General features: G+C 45.0%; 1 protein-coding gene across 1 annotated transcript in view; it reads left to right on the top strand.

Annotated features, from left to right (window-relative positions):
* The window catches only part of LOC124613292 (glucose dehydrogenase [FAD, quinone]-like), a gene marked incomplete at its 5' end in the record, with an annotated part of 28,160 nt that extends 9,069 nt beyond the window's left edge, over positions 1–19,091 (top strand). The window contains one exon of the mRNA XM_047141987.1: positions 16,928–19,091. Within this exon, the coding sequence (XP_046997943.1) occupies positions 16,928–18,493 (1,566 nt within the window). The remainder of the gene's footprint in view (positions 1–16,927) is intronic.
* Positions 19,092–23,840: the final 4,749 nt, after the last annotated feature.

Raw genomic sequence — 23,840 nt, 5'->3', positions numbered from 1 at the left:
GATTTCCTTCCCAATCCTTCCCTAACCCGAGCTTGCGCTCCGTCTCTAATGACCTCGTTGTCGACGGGACGTTAAACACTAACCACCACCACCACCGACAACAATCCACGTCGCTTTGATTTGACTGCAGGCCGCATATGACTTTTTAGGAAATCTGTGTATGATGCACTGGTGACAGTGGTCCCTCTGAGCATGTAATGCTCCAAAATGACGCCTTTTTCGTCCCAAAAGAGAGTCAGCATAACCTTCCCTGCTGATGGTTCTGTTTGAAACTTCTTTGGTTTTGGTGAGGAGGAATGGCACCATTCCTTGCTCGCTCTCTTCGTTCCCAGTTGGTGGAAGTGAACCCCGGTTTCGTCCCCAGTTTTCACCTGCCTCGAGATGACTGGGTGTTTGTGTTGTCCTCATCATTTCATCATCATCCAGGAAAGTGGCGAAATTGGGCTGAGCAAAGGTTGGGACATTGTACGGGCGCTGATAACCGCGCCGTTGAGCGCCCTACAAAACCAAACATCATCATCACATCGTCCCCAGTAACGATTCTTGCAAGGAAGCCATCACTATCTCGTTCAAAGCGCCGAAGAAGTTCTTCACAAGCATCAACACGTCGTTCTCTCATTTTAGGAGTCGGCTGCCGTGGTACCCATCTTGAAGACAATTTGTGAAACTGGATCACATCATGCACTATGTGGTGTGCTGACCCATGACTAATCTGTAAACATGCTTCAATGACATTCAGTGTCACTCGGCGGTTTTCCTTCACTATGGCTTCAACTGCTGCAATGTTCTGTGGAGTCACAACTCGTTGTGCCTGACCTGAGCGAGGAGCATCTTCCACTGAAATCACACCATTTGCAAACTTCCTAATCCATTCGTAGACTTGCTGCTGTGACAAACATGCATCACCGTACTGAACCTTCATTCGTCGATGAATTTCAATAGGTTTCACTGTAGTGTTGGCAGAAAAGCCAACACTGTTTTTATAGAGGAGGCCGAAATGCACGCGTTTAATTACACGCTGACTGGCGTGAGGTCTGGAACAGGTCAGAGAAATAAGACTAGCAAAACAGGAGGTAACTGGTAGAATACTTAACTTTAATCCACAATTGTAGAACATCTCTCGTTACGGTACATGCTTCATAATATTAATTATCAATTGAATACGGCGCCTTGCTAGGTCGTAGCAAATGTAGCTGAAGGCTATGCTAACTATCGTCTTGGCAAATGAGAGCGTATTTGTCAGTGAACCATTGCTATGAACGTCGGCTGTACAACTGGGGCGAGTGCTAGTACGTCTCTCTAGACCTGCCGTGTGGTGACGCTCGGTCTGCTATCACTGACAGTGGCGACACGCGGGTCCGACGTATACTAGCGGGCCGCGGCCGATTTAAAGACTACCACCTAGCAAGTGTGGTGTCTGGCGGTGACACCACATTCACACCTTCACTACGCAAAAACCAAATAACAGAACGCTGTTCTTCCCTGGTGCAGGTCGCAAGTGGGGCAGCCATCTTTATACTGATACTGCGACGAGATGTGTGCATTTGCACTATGCTGCCACCTACAGGCCATTCTGCACGCTGTTCGTAGCACGCTTACCAACTTGCAGGATAACGGCGAGAAATTTCGATTTGTTATTACAAAGCTTTCATTTGACTCACCCTGGTATTTGACTGGATTCGAGACAGCTTGGCTTCCGCTCCACATGAAACGAAATCCGATGAGGTTCCAGCAAACGCCGAAGGATACATAGTGTAATGTTTACCTGAGACTGTGGTCAGCAGTTCGCTGCGTCCGTTACGCCGTCATGAGCGGAGCATTTCGCTGCCTGCGTCGGCTACACTGCGTGCACGGAGGCGTGCGCACGCTGGCTGCTCTGCTGTCTTTCTGGAACTGTTTTAAAGAAACTATTCTGTAAAAAAATTAACTCCTTCGCGTCTCGTTCCGTCGTTCGCCAGCTTCGTGAGGAACTTTCTATCGTTTCGTTAACATTAGTAATCATTGTTATATTCGACACTAAGCTACTGCGCGAAAGTGCAGCTAACATACTGAACTTTTCTTTAAACTTCACATGACATCTATGTATGTCTCCAGTCTTGAGATAATATTATATGTAGTGCACTCACTTCTGCTTACATGTGCAAATGATAGTGCAAAAGTGAAAAATTGGTAACATCCCTGACATTTCATAAGCGATTCGAGATATCAACACGCATTTTTGGCTAACGATAGCACACAATGCATATGGTATTTTGACGCATAGTTGACGCGCAAAACTTTTATGTCCACAGCGATATACTAATAACTGCAGAATTATTTCTGTGAAACAATGTAGTTATTTTAAGAGCTGTACACGGCCGGTCAAGTGAGAATTAGTATGGGTTCGTAACAATGTAAGTGAATAAATAACACCTTTTTAATGCTGAGGATGATCTTCTCACAAGCTATTGGCTGCACGGAGCAGCCCCGCTGTCAGGGGCGCCTTGCCACAGTTCGCACGGGTCCCCCTGTTGGAGGTTCGAGTTCCCTCTGGTGTGGGCGTGAGCGTGTTCCTTAGCGTAAAACAGTTTAAGTTAGATTAAATAGTGTGTAAGCCTAGGGACCGATGACCTCAGCTGTTTGGTTCCACAGGAACTTACCACCAGCACAAGCAGCTGACTTCTTTTGTCCTTATTGTTTCTTTACTACACTACTGGCCATTAAAATCGCTACGCCGCGAAGATGACGTGCTACAGACGCGAAATTTAACCGACAGGAAGAAGATGCTGTGATATGCAAATGATTAGCTTTTCAGAGCATTCACACAAAGTTGGCGGCCGTAGCGACACCTACAACGATTTCTCATACACAGCCCGCATCCCGTGGTCGTGCGGTAGCGTTCTCGCTTCCCACGCCCGGGTTCCCGGGTTCGATTCCCGGCGGGGTCAGGGATTTTCTCTGCCTCGTGATGGCTAGGTGTTGTGTGCTGTCCTTAGGTGAGTTAGGTTTAATTAGTTCTAAGTTCTAGGGGACTGATGACCATAGATGTTAAGTCCCATAGTGCTCAGAGCCATTTGAACCATTTCTCATACACAAACAGCAGTTGACCGGCGTTGCCTGGTGAAACGTTGTTGTGATGCCTCGTGTAAGGAGGAGAAATGCGTACCATCACGTTTCCGACTTTGATAAAGGTCGGATTGTAGCCTGTCGCGATTGCGGTTTATCGTATCGCGACACTGCTGTTCGCGTTGGTCGATATCCAATGACTGTTAGCAGAATATGGAATCGGTGGGTTCAGGAGGGTAATACGGAACGCCGTGCTGGATCCCAACGGCCACGTATCACTAGCAGTCGAGATGACAGGCATCTTATCCGCATGGCTGTAACGGATCGTGCAGCCACGTCTCGATTCCTGAGTCAACAGATGGGGACGTTTGCAAGACAACAATCATCTGCACGAACAGTTCGACGACGTTCGCAGCAGCATGGACTATCAGCTCGGAGACCATGGCTGCGGTTACCCTTGACGCTGAATCACAGACAGGAGCGCCTGCGATGGTGTACTCGACGACGAACCTGGGTGCACGAATGGCAAAACGTCATTTTTTCGGATGAATCCAGGTTCTGTTTACAGCATCATGATGGTCGCATCCGTGTTTGGCGACATCGCGTTGAACGCACATTGGAAGCGTGTATCCGTCATCGCCATACTGGAGTATCACCCGGCGTGATGGTATGGGGTGCCAGTGGTTACACGTCTCGGTCACCTCTAGTTCGCATTGACACCACTTTTAACGGTGGACGTTACATTTCAGATGTTTTACGACCCGTGGCTCTACCCCTCATTCGATCCCTGCGAAACCCTACATTTCTGCAGGATAATGCACGACAGCATGTTGCAGGTCCTGTACGGGGCTTTCTGGATACAGAAAATGTTCGACTGCTGCCCTGAGCAGCACATTCTCCTGATCTCTCACCAGCTGAAAACGTCTGGTCAATGGTGACCGAGCAACTGGCTCGTCACAATACGCCAGTCACTACTCTTGATGAACTGTGGTATCGTGTTGAAGCTGCATGGACGGCTGTACCTGTACACGCCATCCAAGCTCTGTTTGACTGAATGCCCAGACGTATCAAGGCCGTTATTACGGCCAGAAGTGGTTGTTCTGGGTACTGATATCTTAGGATCTATGCACCCAAATTGCGTGAAAATGTATTCACATGTCAGTTTTAGTATAATATATTTGTCCATTGAATACCCGTTTATCATCTGCATTTGTCTTGGTGTAGCAACTTTAATGGCCATTAGTGTAATTGCCTGTCTCAGGGCTCTGTTCTAATTACAACTGCAGCAACATGGTGGTGATGTGAAATTGTGTAAATCCTGCTATGTCTTGGTAAAAAAGATAATTTTTATATTTCAACAAGAGAAAGGAAAAAGGTTTACAAATCAGATAAAAGTAAACCACCTCTGTTGCAATTTGAGTGCAATCCTGTAACCTATTGCCTTCTTAGTAATAAACAGCTGACTTGTCAAATTATTGGTTGTACTGGTGAAGCCTGTAAATACGATCGTCTGCAGACTCACTTGTGGTTGTGAGTAACCTTCAGTTGTTGAAAGAAAGCGGCACGGCAGCTCCGCGCGTTCGGTCAGTGGGTTAGCTACCCTCTGCAAAAAAAAAAAAAAAAAAAAAAAAAAAAAAAAGAGTTAAATGATCAACAACGAACAGATGCAACGACCGAAAGCGAACAAAATGAGATTTCGCCGGCACGGTAGCTGAGCGTGTTCGGTCAGAGAGCTGGTTGGCCTCAGTAACCAAAAAAAAAAAAAAAAAAAAAAAAAAAAAAAAAAAAAAAAAAAAAAAAAAAAAAAAAAAAAAAAAAAAAACTGAGTGAAACGATCAACAACGAACTTAAACGGATGTCATGTTATGTCCGCAACGACCAAATACAACGATCAGCTACGGAAAAAAAAGGGCGCTTCCCCTGCCTTGCGGCCGCCACCCGCAATCGAGGGCCGGCTACTGCTCCTGTCCCCTCCCCTGCCATGCTGTCCGTGCAGGCAGTGGTCAAGTTATTTTGTGTACACTGTACACGTTTCCTTCCAACACCAACACTTGAGGCTTGTCACAAGTAGTAACCGTTCCGCGTTTCGAGCACATTCACACGTGGTCTTCCATATTAACATTCTCGAGGCAGAAACACACAAATACCTAGACTGTCAGAAGGGAATGAGGTAGTGCTGCAGTCTATTCCCAATGTTATTCATTTAGTGCATTGTACAACCTGTGAAGGGAAGGCTTAGAAAAGGGAATTTAAGTTCTTGGAGAATAAATAAAGACTCTTATGATCTCCTCCACCACTTTCCAAAGAGAATTTTATTGCCAGGTCCATAGCTGATAAAATATTTGTTTTGAAAATAAGTGTTCCACTCCTGTACTGTTCATATTTTATTTGTTTGTCTTTCATTGTTGCTATGACACTTAAACCAGTAACAAGGAAGAAAGATAAATAAAATGTAAATATGGTAGGTGTGGGTTATTTGCTTTAAAAATAAAGACTGTGAGGTTTGACAATGACATTCTGATTCTGTCAGTCATGCAAATTGACAAGAAAGAGCAGTGGAACAAAATTGCTAGTCAAACTTCCTGGCAGATTAAAACTGTGTGCCGGACCGAGACTCGAACTCGGGACCTTGCCTTTTGCGAGCAAGTGCTCTACCGACTTTTTTTTTTTTTTTTAATCTCATTTTGTTCGCTTTTGTTCGTTGCAGCTGCTCGGGGCGGACGTCGTAAGACATCCGTTTAAGTTCGTTGTTGATCGATTAACTCAGATTTTTTTTTATTACAGAGGGCAGCTAACCCTGTGACCTAACACGCTGAGCTACCGTGCCGGCGACCGACTGTGCTACCCAAGCACGACTCACATCCCGTCCTCACAGCTTTAATTCCGCCAGTACCTCGTCTCCTACCTTCCAAACTTCACAGAAGCTTTCCTGCGAACCTTGCAGAACTAGCACTCCTGGAAGAAGTTAGTGTCTTAAAAAGAGGTTACAATGAAAATAAAAAGGATGATGGAGTCAAGTAAATTTAAATCAGACCAAGTAGAAGGAAACTGATTGAGAAATGAGGCTTTAGAAGTAGCATGTGAATTTTGTTACCTGCACGACAAGTAGAGAGGATACAAAATGCAGACTGAGAGTAGCAGCGAAAACTTTAATGAAAAACGGAAGTTTGTTAACATCATATATGAGTTTAAGTTTTAGATATACTTTTCTGACGGTATGGGTGTGAAGCGAAGAGATGAAATGTGGACGATAAATAGTTCAGACAAGAAGAGAACAGAACTTTTGAAACGTGGTGCTCTAGGACAATCTTGAAGCTAAGACGGTCAGATTGAGAAATTAATAACGAGACAAGCAGACACTGAACTGAATCGAATTGCAGAAAAAAGAAATGTATGGAACAACTTGACCGAATGAAGGGATCGCTTGATTGCATGTATGCTGGGGCGTCAAAGAAGCGTCAGTTTTGTAATAGGGTGTGAGCTGGGGACAAAAATTGTACAGTTTGTCCAAGGCTTGACTACAGTAAGCGTCTTCACATTGATAAAAGTTGCAGCAGATACTCAAAGATGAAGGCGCTTCTGCAGCAGCACGGTGAGTTGAATCAAACTGTTCTTCAGACTAAAGACCGAACAACAATGACGCAAACTGACAGCCAAATCAGGAAATAAATAACTCCGACTGGGAAAATTGAATCTGAGTTTTCATATCACATGGGCCCAGAACTTCACAACCTCCCAGTCACTCAGTGAGGCACGAATGATATCATCGTGTGTGCAGGATGTTGGGCGCAGGTGGCACTAGAGCATGTAACCTGTGGTTTGCTCTTCAGTTCCCACTACGTGACGGCGCCATAATGTCCACTCCATCGGTAAACTAAATGAACTTTGCAGTATTCTGTAACATTCTACATGATTTTCCAAAAACTGAACTGTTCAAAATTCAAATCATTTCATTCTTTGAGCAAGGGAAACTGGTTGAAAGGGATCCCACAGGTGATACTAACAGGTTTCATACACAACCTGAGGCACTGCTGAAGGTTTCTCTAATGACTGTAGGTAATCACGCGACGTTTGTCCCCCATTGTCGTCAACAGCTTCGGGATGGAAACGTTTCACAGGACTAGGTGACCCGCACATAGAGCAAGTCACTGTGCTTTTCGTGTAGATGGGTTGGATACTCCAGCTCTACCTTCAGAACATTTCCCTCACCAGCATCCTCAGCCACGTCAAGAATGTCTCCTTCCTGAAATGTGTCGATTTCCTCCTTGGGCAGTCATTGGAACACAATGAACGGTAGACTTTGTTGCATGGCTTGCCTATAGAGGTTCTTTACATCCAGGCGAAGAATGTGACGTAAATCGTCAGAGGGCCTGTACTCAATTGCGGGTTGCTTACCTTGGCGTACTTGTGCACACACTATCAAAGTCCCCCGCCAGACTCACGTTCGGAGAAGAGCAGCATGTCAACGTCAGTCAAAGGTTCGATGTTTCACTGCCAGACTTTAACGCTCTGTTTACACTTTTTATAGTAGTATATTGCGCACAGCCCATTCATTACAGAATTCCTTTCGGGTTGCATCCTTTTTTCTGCATTATATCCTCAAAGTAAGGGACACTGCGCCTTATGGCACTTTCAATAACTACCCATGGTGTTGAGGTTGGGACTAGATTTCGCTTCTTCGCCTGAACTGCTCCTACATCGGTACTACGAGGGTGAGTCAAATGAAAACCTTAAATATTTTTTAAAATTATTATTTATTGTGCAGAAGTGGTACAAAGCTGTATCACTTTTCAACATAATCTCCCCCACGCTCATTGCAAGTCCTCCAGCGCTTACGAAGTGCATAAATTCCTTTAGAAAAAAATTCTTTTGGTAGTCTGCGCAACCACTCATGCATGGCGTACCTCTTCATCAGAACGGAACTTCTCTCCTCCCATTACGTCTTTGAGTGGTCCAGACATATGGAAATCACTTGGGGCAAGGTCTGGTGAGTATGGCGGATGAGGAAGACACTAAAAATGCAGGTCTGTGATTGTTGCAACTGTTGTACGGGCAGTGTGGGGCCTTGCATTGTCATGTTGCAAAAGGACACCTGCTGAGAGCAATCCACGTCGCTTTCATTTGATTGCAGGCCGCAGATGATTTTTTAGGAGAACTGCGTATGATGCACTGGTGACAGTGGTCCCTCTAGGCATATACTGCTCCAAAATGACGCCTTTTTCGTCCCAAAAGAGAGTCAGGATAACCTTCCCTGTTGATGGTTCTTCTCGAAACTCCTTTGGTTTTGGTGATGAGGAATGGCACCATTCCTTGCTCGCTCTCTTCGTTTCCAGTTGGTGGAAGTGAACCCAGGTTTCGTCTTCAGTAACGATTCTTCTCTTTCAAAGCGCCGAAGAAGTTCTTCCCAAGCATCAACACGTCGTTCTCTCATTTCAGGAGTCAGCTGTCGTGGCACCCACCTTGCAGACACTTTGTGAAACTGGAGCACATCAAGCACTATGTGGCGTCCTGACCCATGACTAATCTGTAAACATGCTTCAATGTCATTCAGTGTCACTCGGCGGTTTTCCTTCACTATGGCTTCAACTGCTGCAAAGTTCTGTGGAGTGACAACTAGTTGTGCCTGACCTGGACGAGGGGCACCTTCCAGTTAAGTCACACCATTTGTGAACTTCCTACTCCATTCGTAGGCTTGCTGCTGTGACAAACATGCGTTACCGTACTGAACCTTCATTCGTCGATGAATTTCAATAGCTTTCACACCTTGACTACGCAAAAACCTAATAACAGAACGCTGTTCTTCCCTGATGTAAGTCGCAAGTGGGGCGGCCATATTTATGGTTCAAATGGCTCTGAGCACTATGGGACTTAACATCTTAGGTCATCAGTCCCCTAGAACTTAGAACTACTTAAACCTAACTAACTTAAGGACATCACACACATCCATGCCCGAGGCAGGATTCGAACCTGCGACCGTAGCAGGCCATATTTATACTGATATGCCACGGTATGTGTGCATCTGCACTATGCTGCCACCTACAGGCCATTCTGCACGCTGTTTGTAGCACGCTTACCAACTTGCAGGATAACGGCGAGAAATCTCTGTTTGTTATTACAAATTTAAGGTTTTCATTTGACTCACCCTCGTAGGATTCGTGTGGCTCGTTGGACACCGTGCCTGTAAGTCTGAAACCTTATCTCCCATCTCGTCGTCACCTCCTCCTCTTGTAGCTCATAGTCGTAAACCGACGTGCGTCACGATGTGATTTAGAAGCTCAGTCTCAGATCTGAGATAACGCAGGATTCTGAGGTCATCCGTTTCATGGTACGTGAGCGGCTGCATACAGGACTGAAACGGCGATGTGATCAAGCTGAGGTTTTTCAGGTCTCTGCGGTTGGAGACAGCGCAGAACGACTCGGATCTTAGGCTAAGGATGTACATGTGGTGATGATAGGGGAAATGAAAGTCTTGGTTCGCTCACTGGTATGCTTTTAATTGCTTCTCCACGTGTTAGCCAAGTGCATGCGGAAGAGCACAGGAACTGGTTTATAAAAACATACGCGAGACTTACTAGATTCTCTAATCAGTTACCAGAACAAAAGGCCACTATGGCCTGTCATTTTGTTATGATTCAGGTATACATAGTTATGTGTGGTACTGCAGGACACGAACAAAGAGATGCCGGGTTCTATAGTTCTATTCGAACTCTTAGGTTCAAGTACTTGTCACAGTGAAAGTCGTTTAATGAAAAAAGTAAGAGCATATGGACTATCAGACCAGTTGTGTGATTGGATTGAAGAGTTCCTAGATAACAGAACGCAGCATGTCATTCTCAATGGAGAGAAGTCTTCCGAAGTAAGAGTGATTTCAGAGGAGTGTCGGAGGACCGTTGCTATTCACAATATATATTGGACAACATCGGAAGTTCACTGAGGCTTTTTGCGGATGATGCTCTAGTATATCGAAAGGTTGTAACAATAGAAAATTGTACTGAAATGCAGGAGGGTCTGCAACGAATTGACGCATGGTGCAGGGAATGGCAATTGAATCTCAATGTAGACAAGGGTAATGTGCTGCGAATACATAGAAAGAAAGATCCTTTATCATTTAGCTACAACATACCAGGTCAGCAACTGGAAGCAGTTAATTCCTTAAATTATCTGGGAGTAGGCGTTAGGAGTGATTTAGAATGGAATGACCATATAAAATTAATCGTCGGTAAAGCAGATGCCAGACTGAGATTCATTGGAAGAATCCTAGGGAAATGCAGTTCGAAAACAAAGGAAGTAGGTTACGGTACACTTGTTCGCCCACTGCTTGAATGCTGCTCGCCGGTGTGGGATCTGTACCAGATATGGTTGGCCAGCCTGAGTGGCCGAGCGGTTCTAGGCGTTACAGAATAGAACCGCGCGACCGCTGCGGTCGCAGGTTCGAATCCTGCCTCGAGCATGGATGTGTGTGATGTCCTTAGGTTAGTTAGGTTTAAGTAGTTCTAAGTTCTAGGGAACTGATGACCTCAGAAGCTATGTCCCATAGTGCTCAGAGCCATTTGAACCAGGTAGGGTTGATAGAAGAGATAGAGAAGATCCAACGGTGAGCAGCGCGCTTCGTTACAGGATCATTTAGTAATCGCGAAAGCGTTACGGAGATGATATATAAACTCCAGCTGAAGACTCTGCAAGAGAGACGCTCAGTAGCTCGGTACGGGCTTTTGTTGATGTTTCGAAAACATACCTTCACTGACGAGTCAAGCAGTATATTGCTCCCTCCTACGTATAGCTAGCGAAGAGGATAAAATCAGAGATATCAGAGCCCACACAGAGGCATGCCGACAATCTTTCTTTCTACGAACAATGCGAGACTGGAATAGAAGGGAGAACCGATAGAAGTACTCAAGATACCATCCGTCACACACTGTCACGTGGCTTGCGGATTCATACTTGGATGATTTTTCTTTTTTTCTGGCAACCTTCCACGATTCGGTCGTTACATCAGGTTCATCCGCAACTAAAGAGGAGAGATATTCAGGAATATTAATATCTTTCTATTGATTTATTTCTAGGCGAAAACTTACTGTTTACACATCAGCTGTCAATCGAACAGAAGCAAAAAACGTGCGACGATGCTGTAACATGACCACGGAATGTTTCCAGAATGAGATTTTCACTCTGCAGCGGAGTGTGCGCTGATATGAAACTTCCTGGCAGATTAAAACTGTGTGCCCGACCGAGACTCGAACTCGGGACCTTTGCCTTTCGCGGGCAAGTGCTTACCATCTGAGCTGGCAGAAGTGAAGCTGTGAGGACCGGGCGTGAGTCGTGCTTTGGTAGAGCACTTGCCCGCGAAAGGCAAAGGTCCCGAGTTCGAGTCTCGGTCGGGCACACAGTTTTAATCTGCCAGGAAGTTTCATGACCACGGAAGTTTTAATAACAGTACTGTGTCATCCCCCTCCACATCCACTTCTCCAACCAGCTCCTCACACGTGTTCCTCCACTACCATATTACGACATGGTCAGCAGAGGATTTAATTGACACTAATTAGTGATGGATTATAAAATGTATAATTCATTTTTGGAATTGTTTCTTCTGCTAAACCCAGTACGAACTAAACATTCATTTTGAAATGACCTATAGGCGGCCGGTGCGGCCGAGCGGCTCTAGGAGCTTCAGTCTGGAACCGCGCGTCAGCTACGGTCGCAGGTTCGAATCCTGCCTCAGGCATGGATTTGTGTGATGTCCTTAAGTTAGCTTGGTTTAAGTAGTTCTAAATTCTAGGGAACTGATGACCTCAGATGCTAAGTCCCATCACTGTGGCCAGAGCCATTTGAACCATTTGAAAGACCCACATACCAAAACACATAATCAAGTTCTTCAACCACAGCACGAATAATTGAACTTCAGATTATCTCCAGATAGGTGCAACTTCATCCCGATTGTATAGAAACACACGACCTAACACGCCTGCACCTCAAGAATGCTGGCGACCAACTGGCGATGATTAAGATACACTCTAAGAAAATAGGAAACAAGATGCACCGCAAAGGAATTATCCGGAAGGGACCAAAATCCTTAGATGTGAAGGGCTTATTTCAATAGAAGTCCATTACCTCCACTTTTATGCCTATAATTCTTCTGAAATTAATGATCCAAACAAACAGAAAGAAAGGTTCATCTCTAGCAAGAATATTTCTGGTATCTCAACTGCAGATTTATCAGCGTTCATTTAACTTTAGGACTCTAGATCTCAAAAGGAACAAATATGGACTTGTACCACTATTGAAATAAGCCCTTCATGTGATGTACATGTATAGACACACAAGTGAATTGAAAGATGCCCTTCATGTGATGTACATGTATAGACACACAAATGAATTGAAATAAGCCCTTCATGTGATGTACATGTATGGACACACAAATGATTACAAGTTCAGAAAAATTGGATGATTTATTCAAGAGAAAGAGCTTCACAAATTGAGCAAGTCAATAACGAGATGGTCCACCTCTGGCCCTTATGCAAGCACTTATTTGGCTTGGCATTGATTGATAGAGTTGTTGAGCGTCCTCTTGAGGGATAACGTAGCGAATTCTGTTCAACAGCCACGTTAAATCGTCAGAATCCCAAGATAGTTTGACGGCCCTGCCGACACACTGAGGTGACAAGTCATGGTATATTTACTAACATTTTGCTGGAATGGTGCAGCAACTCGACTTGGGTTGGACTTTAAGTGGTTGGAACTCCTCCGCAGAAACTCTGAGCCATGTTACCTCTACAGCCATCCATAACTGTGGAAGTGTTGTCAGTGCAGGATTTTGTGCACGAAGTGACCTCTCGATTATGCCCCATAAATATTCGATGGGGTTCATTCAAGCTGGGCGATCTGTGAGGCCAAACCATTCGCTCAAATTGTCTAGAATCTTCTTCAAACCAGTTGCGAACGAATGTGACCTGGTGACATGACGCCTTGTCATCCATGAATATTCCATCGTTGATTTTACATGAAGTTCACGAATGGTTGCAAATGGTCTCCAAGTAGTCAAAGGACCCACTCTATTCCATGTAAACACAGCCCACACTGTTTTGGAGTCACCACCCACTTGCACACTGCCTTGTTGACAAGTTGGGTCCATGGCTTCGTAGGGTCTGCGCCACATTCGAACCTTACCATCAGCTCTCTATAGCTGAAATCGTGACTCGTCTGACTAGGCCACGGTTCTCCAGTCGTCTAGGCTCCAACCAGTATGGGCACAAGCCCAGGAGAGGCGTTGCAGGCGAAGTCGTGCCGTTACCAAAGCCACTCGCGTCTGCCGTCTGCTTCCATAGGCCATTAACGCCACATTTCGGCGCACTGTCCTAATGGATACGTTCGTCGTACGTCCCACACTGGTTTCTGGCGGTTATTTCATGTAGTGTTGTTTTGTCCTTTAACACTGTCAACACCATGCAAACGCCGCTGCTCGTGACCGGCAAGTGAAGGACATCGGGCACTGCATTGTCCGCGATGAGAAGTAATGCCTGAAATTTGGTTTTCTCGGCACGCTATTGGCGCTGTGTATTGTGGAATATTAAATTCCCATGCGTCTAGCTCCAAATACTATTCCGTGTTCAAAATCTGTTAATTCCCGCCGTGCGGCTATAATGACGTCGGAAACCTTTTCTAAGGTGACCATCCGTCCCGTTTTTTTCGGGACAGTCCCGATTTTTGTGTGTCTGTCCCGAATTTTTTCAAAGGTAATTCGGGACACTTGCTTGTAACTAAATTAACAATCTTGACCCAATTTGTCCCAAATTAGACAGTCGTTTCACCTGTATCAGTATATTTTATTATTAGTTTTAGTTATGGCGGGAAATTGTTTGACAAGAGGGTACGACAAATTGTCGAAACCATTATCAAACTGTTTCTACTGTGCAAACACGTGTTGGCCGCAGCTCGAACAGCTAATGGGCAGTCAGAGACCACGGCAACTGGGAAAAAGTCGCACTCGATCGCATTCGCGCGGTCGAAACGGTTCTAACAGTAACTCGAACAGAAGAAGGAAGAAAACTGCATATTTTCTGATAGCCATGGAAGAGGCAGAGGAGGTTTTATGTCAGACATGTAGACGAAATACAAAGTAACTCGAACAGACGAACAGTAATATACGCTCTCGTTGACTTTAGCGTCGCCAACGCAGTGTATGCTGGCTCTAGAATACTACCATTTGTCATCTGTGTGCGCCGTATTATATCAGATTGAATTTTGTGTTACGTCGTGTTATGGTATATTACGTTTGATAAGTTTAGTTGTTTTTCCTCGTCAATAACAATAACAATACTTCTTCGCAAGAATGAGTTCAAAGAAGTTCAAGTGCTCCGTCAATGAACAATTGCAGAAAGAATTTCCATTCATCAGTGACATTAGTTCTTCGGACTCAAAAGGAAAAGTGAGGTGCAACACATGTGCTTATAGTTTCTCACTAAGTCACAGTGGACGTGTTGATATACAACTACATTTAAAAAGTGACAAACATAAAAGAGCAGTCTCTGCAGCAGCGTCTAGTGCAATATTAAAGTCATTTTTTACGTCAGAGAAACTTTGTGGTCAGGAGGAGAGGTTAGTTGCAACTGAGGGCGTTTTTGCGTATCACACAATTCAGCACATTCATAGTTTCAGATCTATGCACTGTACATAGAAGCTTCTTCAAGCGACATTAGAGTCCGCCAATGCACTGCCCTTTTAAGCCTGGTGTACGCGATACTGCCGCCATATGTATGCGTGTACATCGCTGTCCAATGACTTTTGTCACTTCAGTGTAATACTCCGAAAGTTCTCAATTGAGGGAATATCCGGCGACCTCGATGCGAAGGTAAGGTTTGACAAGCATGAAAGCCAGCAGTAGAAACACTCGCTTTGTGCAGTTGGGCATTATCTTGGTGAAATGTAAGCCCAAGACGAGTTGTCATGAAGGGCAACAAAATCGGGTGTAGAAAATCGCCGACGTACTTCTGTTCTGTAAGGGTGGCGCGGATGACAGCCATAGGTGTCCTACTATGAAAAGAAATGGCATCCCAGAACGTCACTCCTGGTTGTTGGGCCATATGATGGGCGATAATCAGGTTGGTACCCCACTTCTGTCCAGGGCATCGCCAGACACATCTTCGTCCTGGAATCTCATTGACTGGAATAGACCTGCCTTCACTGATGAGTCCCTCTTCGAACTGAGCCCCAATCACAGCACAGCCGTACATCGACGATATTCTACGCCTAGTTTTGTTGCCCTTAGTGGCAAGCCACCCAGTGCTTACATTTCAGCGAGATACTGCTTGTCCACACACGGCCAGAGTTTCTATTGCTTATCTTTGTGCTTGTCAAATTCTATCTTGGCCAGCAAGATCTCCAGAACTCTCACCAACTGAGAACGTTTGGAGCACTGTGGACAGAGCCGTCCAAATGGGCAGAATTTGGCACGATCTCCTTCAGGGGAACATCCAATAACTTTATCGATCAATGCTATGCCGAACAGCTGCCACAGTAAGGGCCACAGGTGGACCAACGTGTTACTGACTTGCTAAATTTGTGAAGCTCTTTGTCTTGAATAAATTACCTAATTTTTCTAAAATTGTAATCATCGTTTGTCTGCACATGTATATAATTATCTATCTACTGATTTGCTTACCAGTCAGGTACGTCACTTTTTGTTGTTAGGCTGCATTACACCCAGCACGCTCAATGCCACAACAAAAACAATGTTCATAAACCACTATGAGGAGGGAAAAATTATTCTTCACTGCTGGGTGCTGGCTAACAAACTGTTACTGGATAGCTGTCGAAATTCCATATGCAGGCAAAGTAAAGAATAAGCTTAAAAATGCGAATGACGTTAGAGGATGTAAGATCTCGACAACATCTTCTGCACTAATGTTTTAACACTTGATGCATGATGAAGAAAGAAACGTAATTTGGTAGTGCAAGACACAGTTGTTGCATCCTTACGAATAATAACAAAAAAAGAAAAAAAAAGAAATAAGACATGTAAGAGAAGATTGATGAAACATTAATAAAAACCTTGAATAAATCAACCCCAAGAAAATGAGACAAAACAGAAAGTATGCCCGTCTGTATTATTAACTTCAGTAAATTTCGAAACTTGCTGGCAAGGCGGACTGAAATACGTCACAATGGTCATTGTGCTGACTAAATAACAGGGCGCGCTGGACTGTCTGGCGAGCACTGTAGCCTGATGGCCGGTGCAGTGTGTAGCACGTGTGACTTGTGGTACTTTTCTATTTGTCTCATTTTTGTGTGGCTCCGTCCAGGGTACCGAAATCCGAAAGAGCGCCGAGAGAATGTACGACACTGTTTGGCAGTTTAGCAGCAACAGTATTCAGGGTGACAGGTCTGTTTCAAGGGCCTGCCTTAGTAACGTCTGAATTGTGTCTGATAAAAAGTATAGTGCATGGAAAATGCCGTGGCCGCTAGATGCGCAGTCAGCTGGGAAAGCGTTGGGAGACCGGCAGTGGTGAGAGGTCGCTCAGAGCGCTGTTGGGAAATGCCGAGTGGGGAAGTGCCATCCTAAACTGAAGCCTACACTCACATATTAAGTGGGGCCTCTCTACGCCCACACTTGCATGGTGAACATTCAAAATGATCTGTAACCTCTTCTTTGGTTAATATCTAAAAGTAATTCTGGCTGAAAATGCAGCGATTTATTTTCGCCTGGTTTGTTAACCATTTTTACTTTCAGAGGAGAGTCACGAGTGGGGAATTTTGAGTAAAACTTACACGTTTCTCCTGTTTCCCTGTTAAAATTTGCTTCTTTCACCAAAACTTCAATCATAATAATGTGTTTTGGACTAGAGTTGTGTAATGACAGTTCTTTTCAAAAAAGTGTATTTCGTTGCAGGTGGATTGGTCGTACCTGACAGAACCAGATGGGCGCAGTTGCTTGGCACACAGAGATGGAAGGTGCGCATGGCCACGGGGCAAGACGCTGGGTGGTTCCAGCGTGCTCAACGCCATGATGTACGTCAGGGGCAGCCCGCAGGACTACGACGGCTGGGCGTCGCTCGGCAACGACGGCTGGTCGTACGAGGAGGTGCTGCCCTTCTTCAAGAAGTTGGAGGCCTTCGACGAGGAGGAGCTGGAGAGGAGACCGCACGTGGCAGCCGTACACGGGCGCGATGGGGCCATCCGCGTGTCCAAACCGGCGCGTCTGGATCCCGCTTATGACGCTTTGGACGCTGCCGCCACAGAGCTGGGCTTCAGAATTATCGAAGACTACAGCGCCGAGCCGATGGTGGGTTTCGGACAAATACACTGCTCTATAAAGAACGGAACGAGATGGAATGCCGCTCTCGGATACCTCGCACCTGCCAAAGAGAGGGTAAACCTGCACGTCCTAAAGTCCGCTTACGTAACGAAGATACTGATTCGGCCTGACACGCAAAGTGCGTATGGGGTGCAGTTTGTTAAAGACGGAAAGGTACAGGAAACTAGAGCGACGAAGGAAGTAATTGTGTCAGCAGGAGCTATCAACACACCTCACATACTAATGCATTCTGGTATCGGACCAAAGTCCCATTTGGAAGAAGTCGGTATAACAGTGATAAGGGACCTCAGAGTAGGGTATAACCTGCAGGATCACTTATCGTATGCCGGGCTCTACTACACGAGGAAGCCTTCGGCGAGAAAAACGTTAGAAGAGTCTGTGTTCGAATACCTGATGAACAGGACAGGTATCCTATCGACGACAGGCCTTACTTCTTACACGGGATTTATCCAGACGCGGCGCGCACTACACAGCATTCCAGGTTTTCCCGAGGTAGACCCGGCGGGCTACCCAGATATACAGCTGATTTTTGTCTCTGTGGATAGTTCTACAGCCAGCTTACTAGCAGACGTCTTCAACTACAAGGAAGAGGCTACACTCGCTCTGAAAAATATGACGGTGAGCGAGGACGCGGTGATGGTGATGACGACGCTGCTGGCGCCGCGGAGCCGAGGTCGCGTCAGGCTGAGGAGTGCCGAGCCGCTGGAACCGCCGCTGATCGAGACCGGCTACCTCGCCGACCCGCGAGACCTCGAGACGCTACTGGACGGCGTGGAACTGAGCCACCGTTTGGGTTCCACGGAGGCGATGCAGGCGGCTGGCTACGGCGTCAGGGACCTCCCCTTGAGCGAGTGCGGGCGTCGGGCCCGGGGAGGCCGCGACTACTGGAGCTGCGCCGCGCCCCACCTCGGCGCCACCGTCTACCACCCGGTGGGCACCGCCAAGATGGGACCCTCTAGCGACGTCGGCGCCGTCGTCGACGCGCGCCTCAGGGTGCACGGCGTGCGCGGCCTGCGCGTCGCCGACGCCTCCGTCATGCCGCTGATCGTGCGCTGCAACACCAACGTGCCGTCAATCATGATCGGGGAGAAGTGCGCCCACATGGTGGCCGAGGACTGGCGCCAGCGCGGAAAGCAGTGAGGGTGCTGTCTCGACTGGGGAAGAGCAGCCATAAAAGGCTCTACCGACGCACGACGTCGGCATCGGGATAACAAAGTGACTAACGGCCAGCTGTTTACAGGTCAGCTGCCATAGCAACAGCCAGTCAGAGCTCAAGATTGGTCACAGCTGCTGTCCTGCGCTCTGCAACCTCAGCAGCCGGTTGCCGGTTAGCTGTGGACAACGGTTTCGGAGTGTTACATAATTGTTGTGACTGTTATCACGCAGGGTGATTCAGTGATGATCTTGCAAACTTTCACAGATGATGGACAAGAATAAATGTATCTGAGGTAAGGGATCCTGATGCGGAAACTATCGAGTCGAAAGCTGTAGTGAAAATCGTTCTGATACCTCTGACAGCAGAAAACATTTACTGGTGCCGTTGTTGCTAAGATTGTAGGGGCGGCAACTTCTAGAGTTCATAGCATGCACGAAAACTAGAACAAAATGTCCAGTAAACATGGGCTCCAAAGTGCATACCGTTACCTTAAGAGCGATGAGCACTTGTTCATCATCGCTACTGTGATACTCTTCTACTGAAAAAGTGCTCATTGCTCTCTTAAGGGGGGTAGGATGTCAAACGGGCTGACTTGGAGCAGGAGAGGCACCAGAGGACATTTTAATTTCCACTGTCTATACTTTTACAAGTAAATTCATAAAACTTTGTCAGCATGACCAGGAAGGATTCAGGATTCACACTCGTAGCAGCGGAAGTTCAAAAACATAACAAAATATTTTTTTTACATGTGAAATTTCATCATTTTTTTTCACTTACTATTGGCTGCATTTGTTGCTATAGGTACACTTTTCTTCATAAGTAAGAGAGACTGTTCGATGAATTTTGCACAGCATACAAACCATACTTACAGGTGTCTGAAACTATAGAATCTATTTAATTTATGAAAAAATCAATGAGCTGTTACGTTTTAAACTTTAGAAAAAAATCAAATTTTGTAATTAATTATCTCAATTTTTACCACAGTTTTAAATAGATTTGGAAAATTCTAGAGTTTCATACACCTATAAGTATGGTTTGTATGCTGTGCAAAATTCATCAAAGAATCTCTCTTATTTGTGAAGAAAAATGCACCTATAGCAACAAATGCAGCCAACAGTAACTGAAAAAAATGATGAAACTTCATATCTAAAAAAAATTTATTTTGTTATGTTTTTGAACTTTCACTGCTATGAGTGTGAATCCTGAATCCTTCCTGGTCATGCTGACAAAGTTTTATGAATTTATTTGTAAAAGTATAGACAGTAGAAAATAAAATGTCCTATGATGCCTCTCCTGCCCCAAGTCGACCTGTTTGACGTCCTACCCCCCTTAAGGCACTTGCTCATCGTCGCTGCTGTCAAACACATCTCTTCTAGTGAAAAAGTGCTCTTAGCTCTCGTAATCTTACCCTCCCATACATCACCATTAAATTCCTCTTAGTCTGTTCATTATTTTCAAAAGCTTCGAGAGGCGTAAAACATACAAAAGAAAGACTTTACACTTTTCTTCATTATCTCGTTGTTGTTGACTCCAAGTCTGGCGTCTAGGGTACATTCTTAAGGCTGTAAGTTTTATAATGTTGCGGGTTGTTGTCGAACTGAATAACTGATGAAGATTTGATTGTAGCTATGGATATCTTTTTATTTTATCCCATTCTTCAAAATCATTCCGACTTTACAATCTCCATTTCAGAACACTAATTCAATTTGTTGTTCACAAGATTAGCAAAATACGTGCGTTTCCATCAGAGGCATGCCCACTACCACTAACATTCTGCGGTACTCACAATATTCCAAAGAGTTTACAAAGCAAAAGAGTTTACGAACTTCCTCGACCAAAGAAGAATCTTAACCAAGTTATATCACTATTTTATAAATACGTCCAGGAATACTTTTAATAATTATTGTCAGGTGTTGCAATTAATAATATGAATTTTAAGAAAACCAGAAATTTCGTAATTTCAGATATTTTTAAAAGAAGAGTAATTTTAACTGTACGTACATAGTACTAACGAATTAATTTATTTTTACATATTTTAACTCGAAACGTAACACATCACATACAAAATCATATGAAGTTCATTCAGTTAAACAGCTGATATAATGGTCACCTATACAAGAATCGATAGTATACATAGTACGGGTTATCTCTAAATAAAAAGGGTAATGTTAGAAGAGGGTGACCCATTACACTCTTAAGGCACTTGTTCATCGTCGCTACTGTCAAACACATCTCTTCTAGCGAAACAGTCCCCATAGCTCTTAAGGACTTGTTTGTCGTCGCTGCTGCCAAATAAATCTCTTCTAGAGAAAAAGTCCTCATAGCTCTTAAGGACTTGTTTATCGTCGCTGCTGCCAAACATACCTCTTCTATCGAAAAAGTCTTCATAGCTCTTAAGGGCTTGTTCATCGTCGCTACTGCCAAACACATCTCTTCTAGAGATAAAAGTGCTCACAGCTCTTAAGGTTTGCATTTTAGAGCCCATATTTAATGGACTTTTTTTCTTATTTGGGTCCATACATCTTCTCCAAAAATGTGGAAATCATAGAGCTTGCAGTAAAAGAGATGAGTCTCACGGTGTCCAAGATGAACAAATGCTCATAGCTATTAAGGTATGCATTTCACGGCCCACTTTTACTAAACTTTTCTGCTTCTTTTGCTCTATACTACCACCTCTGAAAGTTGCCTATCCTGCAGTATTAGCGACAACAATATCTGAACATGTGTTCCACTGCCAGACGCATCAGAACGATTTTCGCTTACAACTTTCGACTCGGTCGTTCCCGGACCAGGGTCCCTTGCCTTACATTGACACATCTACCCTTCTCCATCATTCCTGAAAGTTTGTAAAATCATCAGGAATCACCCTATGTACTTCGTTTCTCTGGACGGTATGTTCCTTTTATGGAGTATCAGAAGCTAACAGTGCAACAGTTGCCTCGGACAGTGACCAGATTATTAGGATCATGTAATGCGAACTTCATGCTGCTCGTTAATGGCGAACGTATGAATGTTCTCAGTACAGAACTCGAGAGCCGCAGCTACCATAGCCGTACTGCGCTTGCGCGTAGTGACAAACCGACAACACACTCCTTTTCCAAGCTCAACTGTCACTTTGTTGCTCCGATCCAGCAATATTGCTTAATGTTACAACTGTATCCTTGCCCATGGGTATGCACGGTAAGAACGCCACATCCTATCAACTTCCATGTTTTGCAAGCTGGCTATTTCATTAGAAAAACAATTTATTGACACCAAACTTAATATGCAAGTTGCTATGTATAGAGAATCAAATATAATAAAGAGATGTGTATAACACCTGCGTGTTTGTTCTAGTAATTCATTTCAAATTTAAGATGTATTCGAATGGTGATTATAACGTAAAATGTGATTGCACGCTAATGATCCGTATCTTACTCACAGCCTTTGAACACAATGCTCAACAAAAACAAAGTACTTCTCTTATCACTCATGCCATTACGTTGACCACCTGCGTGAACCAGCCTAAAATTATTCACCGATTCCTTTTGAATAAAAAAAATACACGTGAAACTCGAGTATCTCTTTTTTTCAATGTCGTGTTCGTAGTTAAAAATCACCCATAAACTGACAATATGAAGCAGTTTCATTGGTAAGGTTCATAGTAACTTATTCTTCCGTCGCTTTTTGGTAGAACGACTTCATAATTATAAATGATAAGCACAATACTTAAGTGATACCTATGACAGACATTTGGTTGTCGTCGTCTTGAATACATAGGCTACGTTTGCCTTTCATGTTCAAGAAGTTTAGGTGTGTCGTTTCCTTGATCGACCTATGTCTTCCTTACCTTTTGGCTCCTAGTTCAAGATTTTCTCGAGTAATATGTTTCCAGGATGTTTCATATCAGCACACACTCCGCTGCAGAGTGAAAATCTCATTCTGGAAACATTCCCCAGGCTGTGGCTAAGCCATGTCTCCGCAATATCCTTTCTTTCAGGAGTGCTAGTTCTGCAAGGTTCGCAGGAGAGCTTCTGTAATGTTTGGAAAGTAGGAGACGAGGTACTGGCAGAAGTAAAGCTGCAAGGACGGGGCGTGAGTCGTGCTTGGGTAGCTCAGATGGTAGAGCACTTGCTCGCGAAAGGTCCCGAGTTAGAGTCTCGGTCCGGCACATAGTTTTAATCTGCAGGAAGTTTCATATCAGCGCACACTCCGCTGCAGAGTGAAAATCTCATTCTGAAAACAATACAGTTCATAAGTCACTGTTGTAGCGTTTGTTATGACGGCTCGGTTTCTACTCCCTCGCGGCTAGGCGGCGCGACGCTTACGTTCTCTTAGCGTAGAGGCCGTCCTTGTCTTGGTTTCGTCCTTGAGAGGGATTCTTCAGCGCACTATTGGCTGACGTCATCTCACAGCCCTCCCTGCTCTTCCATTCTTCATCGTCGTGCCGGGGCTTGTCGTTACGCCGGAACACCTACAAAAGAAATATCCAAGCAAAATACCTTTGAATTTTGCTGTTCAAAGTTTCAAACCAAGTTTGTTGCTGATATCGATGGAAAATGAACGTGCATGCAGAATCCGCAGAGTGGAATCTGTCTGTACTAACGATGTGACGCATTGTGTTTATGCTGTACCGAAGTCACGTGACTAGGGAGACAATGTGTGTTGACAAAACTCCTGTTTCCGTGCATTTGCATATGCTGACGCCACATATAGGCCTGCTCTATGTAGGTAAGTTTTATGTTCCATTGGACAGATGGCTGTTAACGTGTGCAGCGTGAAACGACTGTAAGCAAACACCCAGCAACCATGACGGAGCGTTATGATCTGGAGAACGTTTTCGTGGCATTCTCCGGGTGATCTCGTTATTGTGGAAGGCACAATGCACCAACATAAGTACGCATCTATTCTTGGGGACTACGTGCACCCCTACATGCTATATTTTTTCCCCTCAGCAGTATGGAATCTATCAGCAGGATAAAGCAAGGTGTTACACAGCTCGCAATGTACGTATGTGGTTGGAAGAGCACAATGATGACTTTACTGTACCCCCTGGCCACCAAGCACACCGGAGACAAATCCACTCGAGAATCTGTGGGACCACCTCGATCGGGCTGTTGGCGCCACGGATCCTCAACTGAGAAAGTTCAGGCAGTTGGCCACGGCGCTGGAGTCGGTAAGGCATGGCTTCACATCCCTGTCGGTATCTCACCGCACCGTCACTGAATCTCCTCCTGCACCTCTCGCAACGGTCTGCGCTGCAAAAGATGGTATTCGTGCTGGTGACGGGTGGTCAGTTCAGTGTCACTGGACAGTGCAGCGATCGTGAGTGTACTGCTGCATCCAACTTCA

Source organism: Schistocerca americana, chromosome 4 (assembly GCF_021461395.2).
Source record: "Schistocerca americana isolate TAMUIC-IGC-003095 chromosome 4, iqSchAmer2.1, whole genome shotgun sequence".
NCBI classification, from domain to species: Eukaryota; Metazoa; Arthropoda; class Insecta; order Orthoptera; family Acrididae; genus Schistocerca; species Schistocerca americana.
This window is presented reverse-complemented; position numbering and strand designations above follow the sequence as displayed.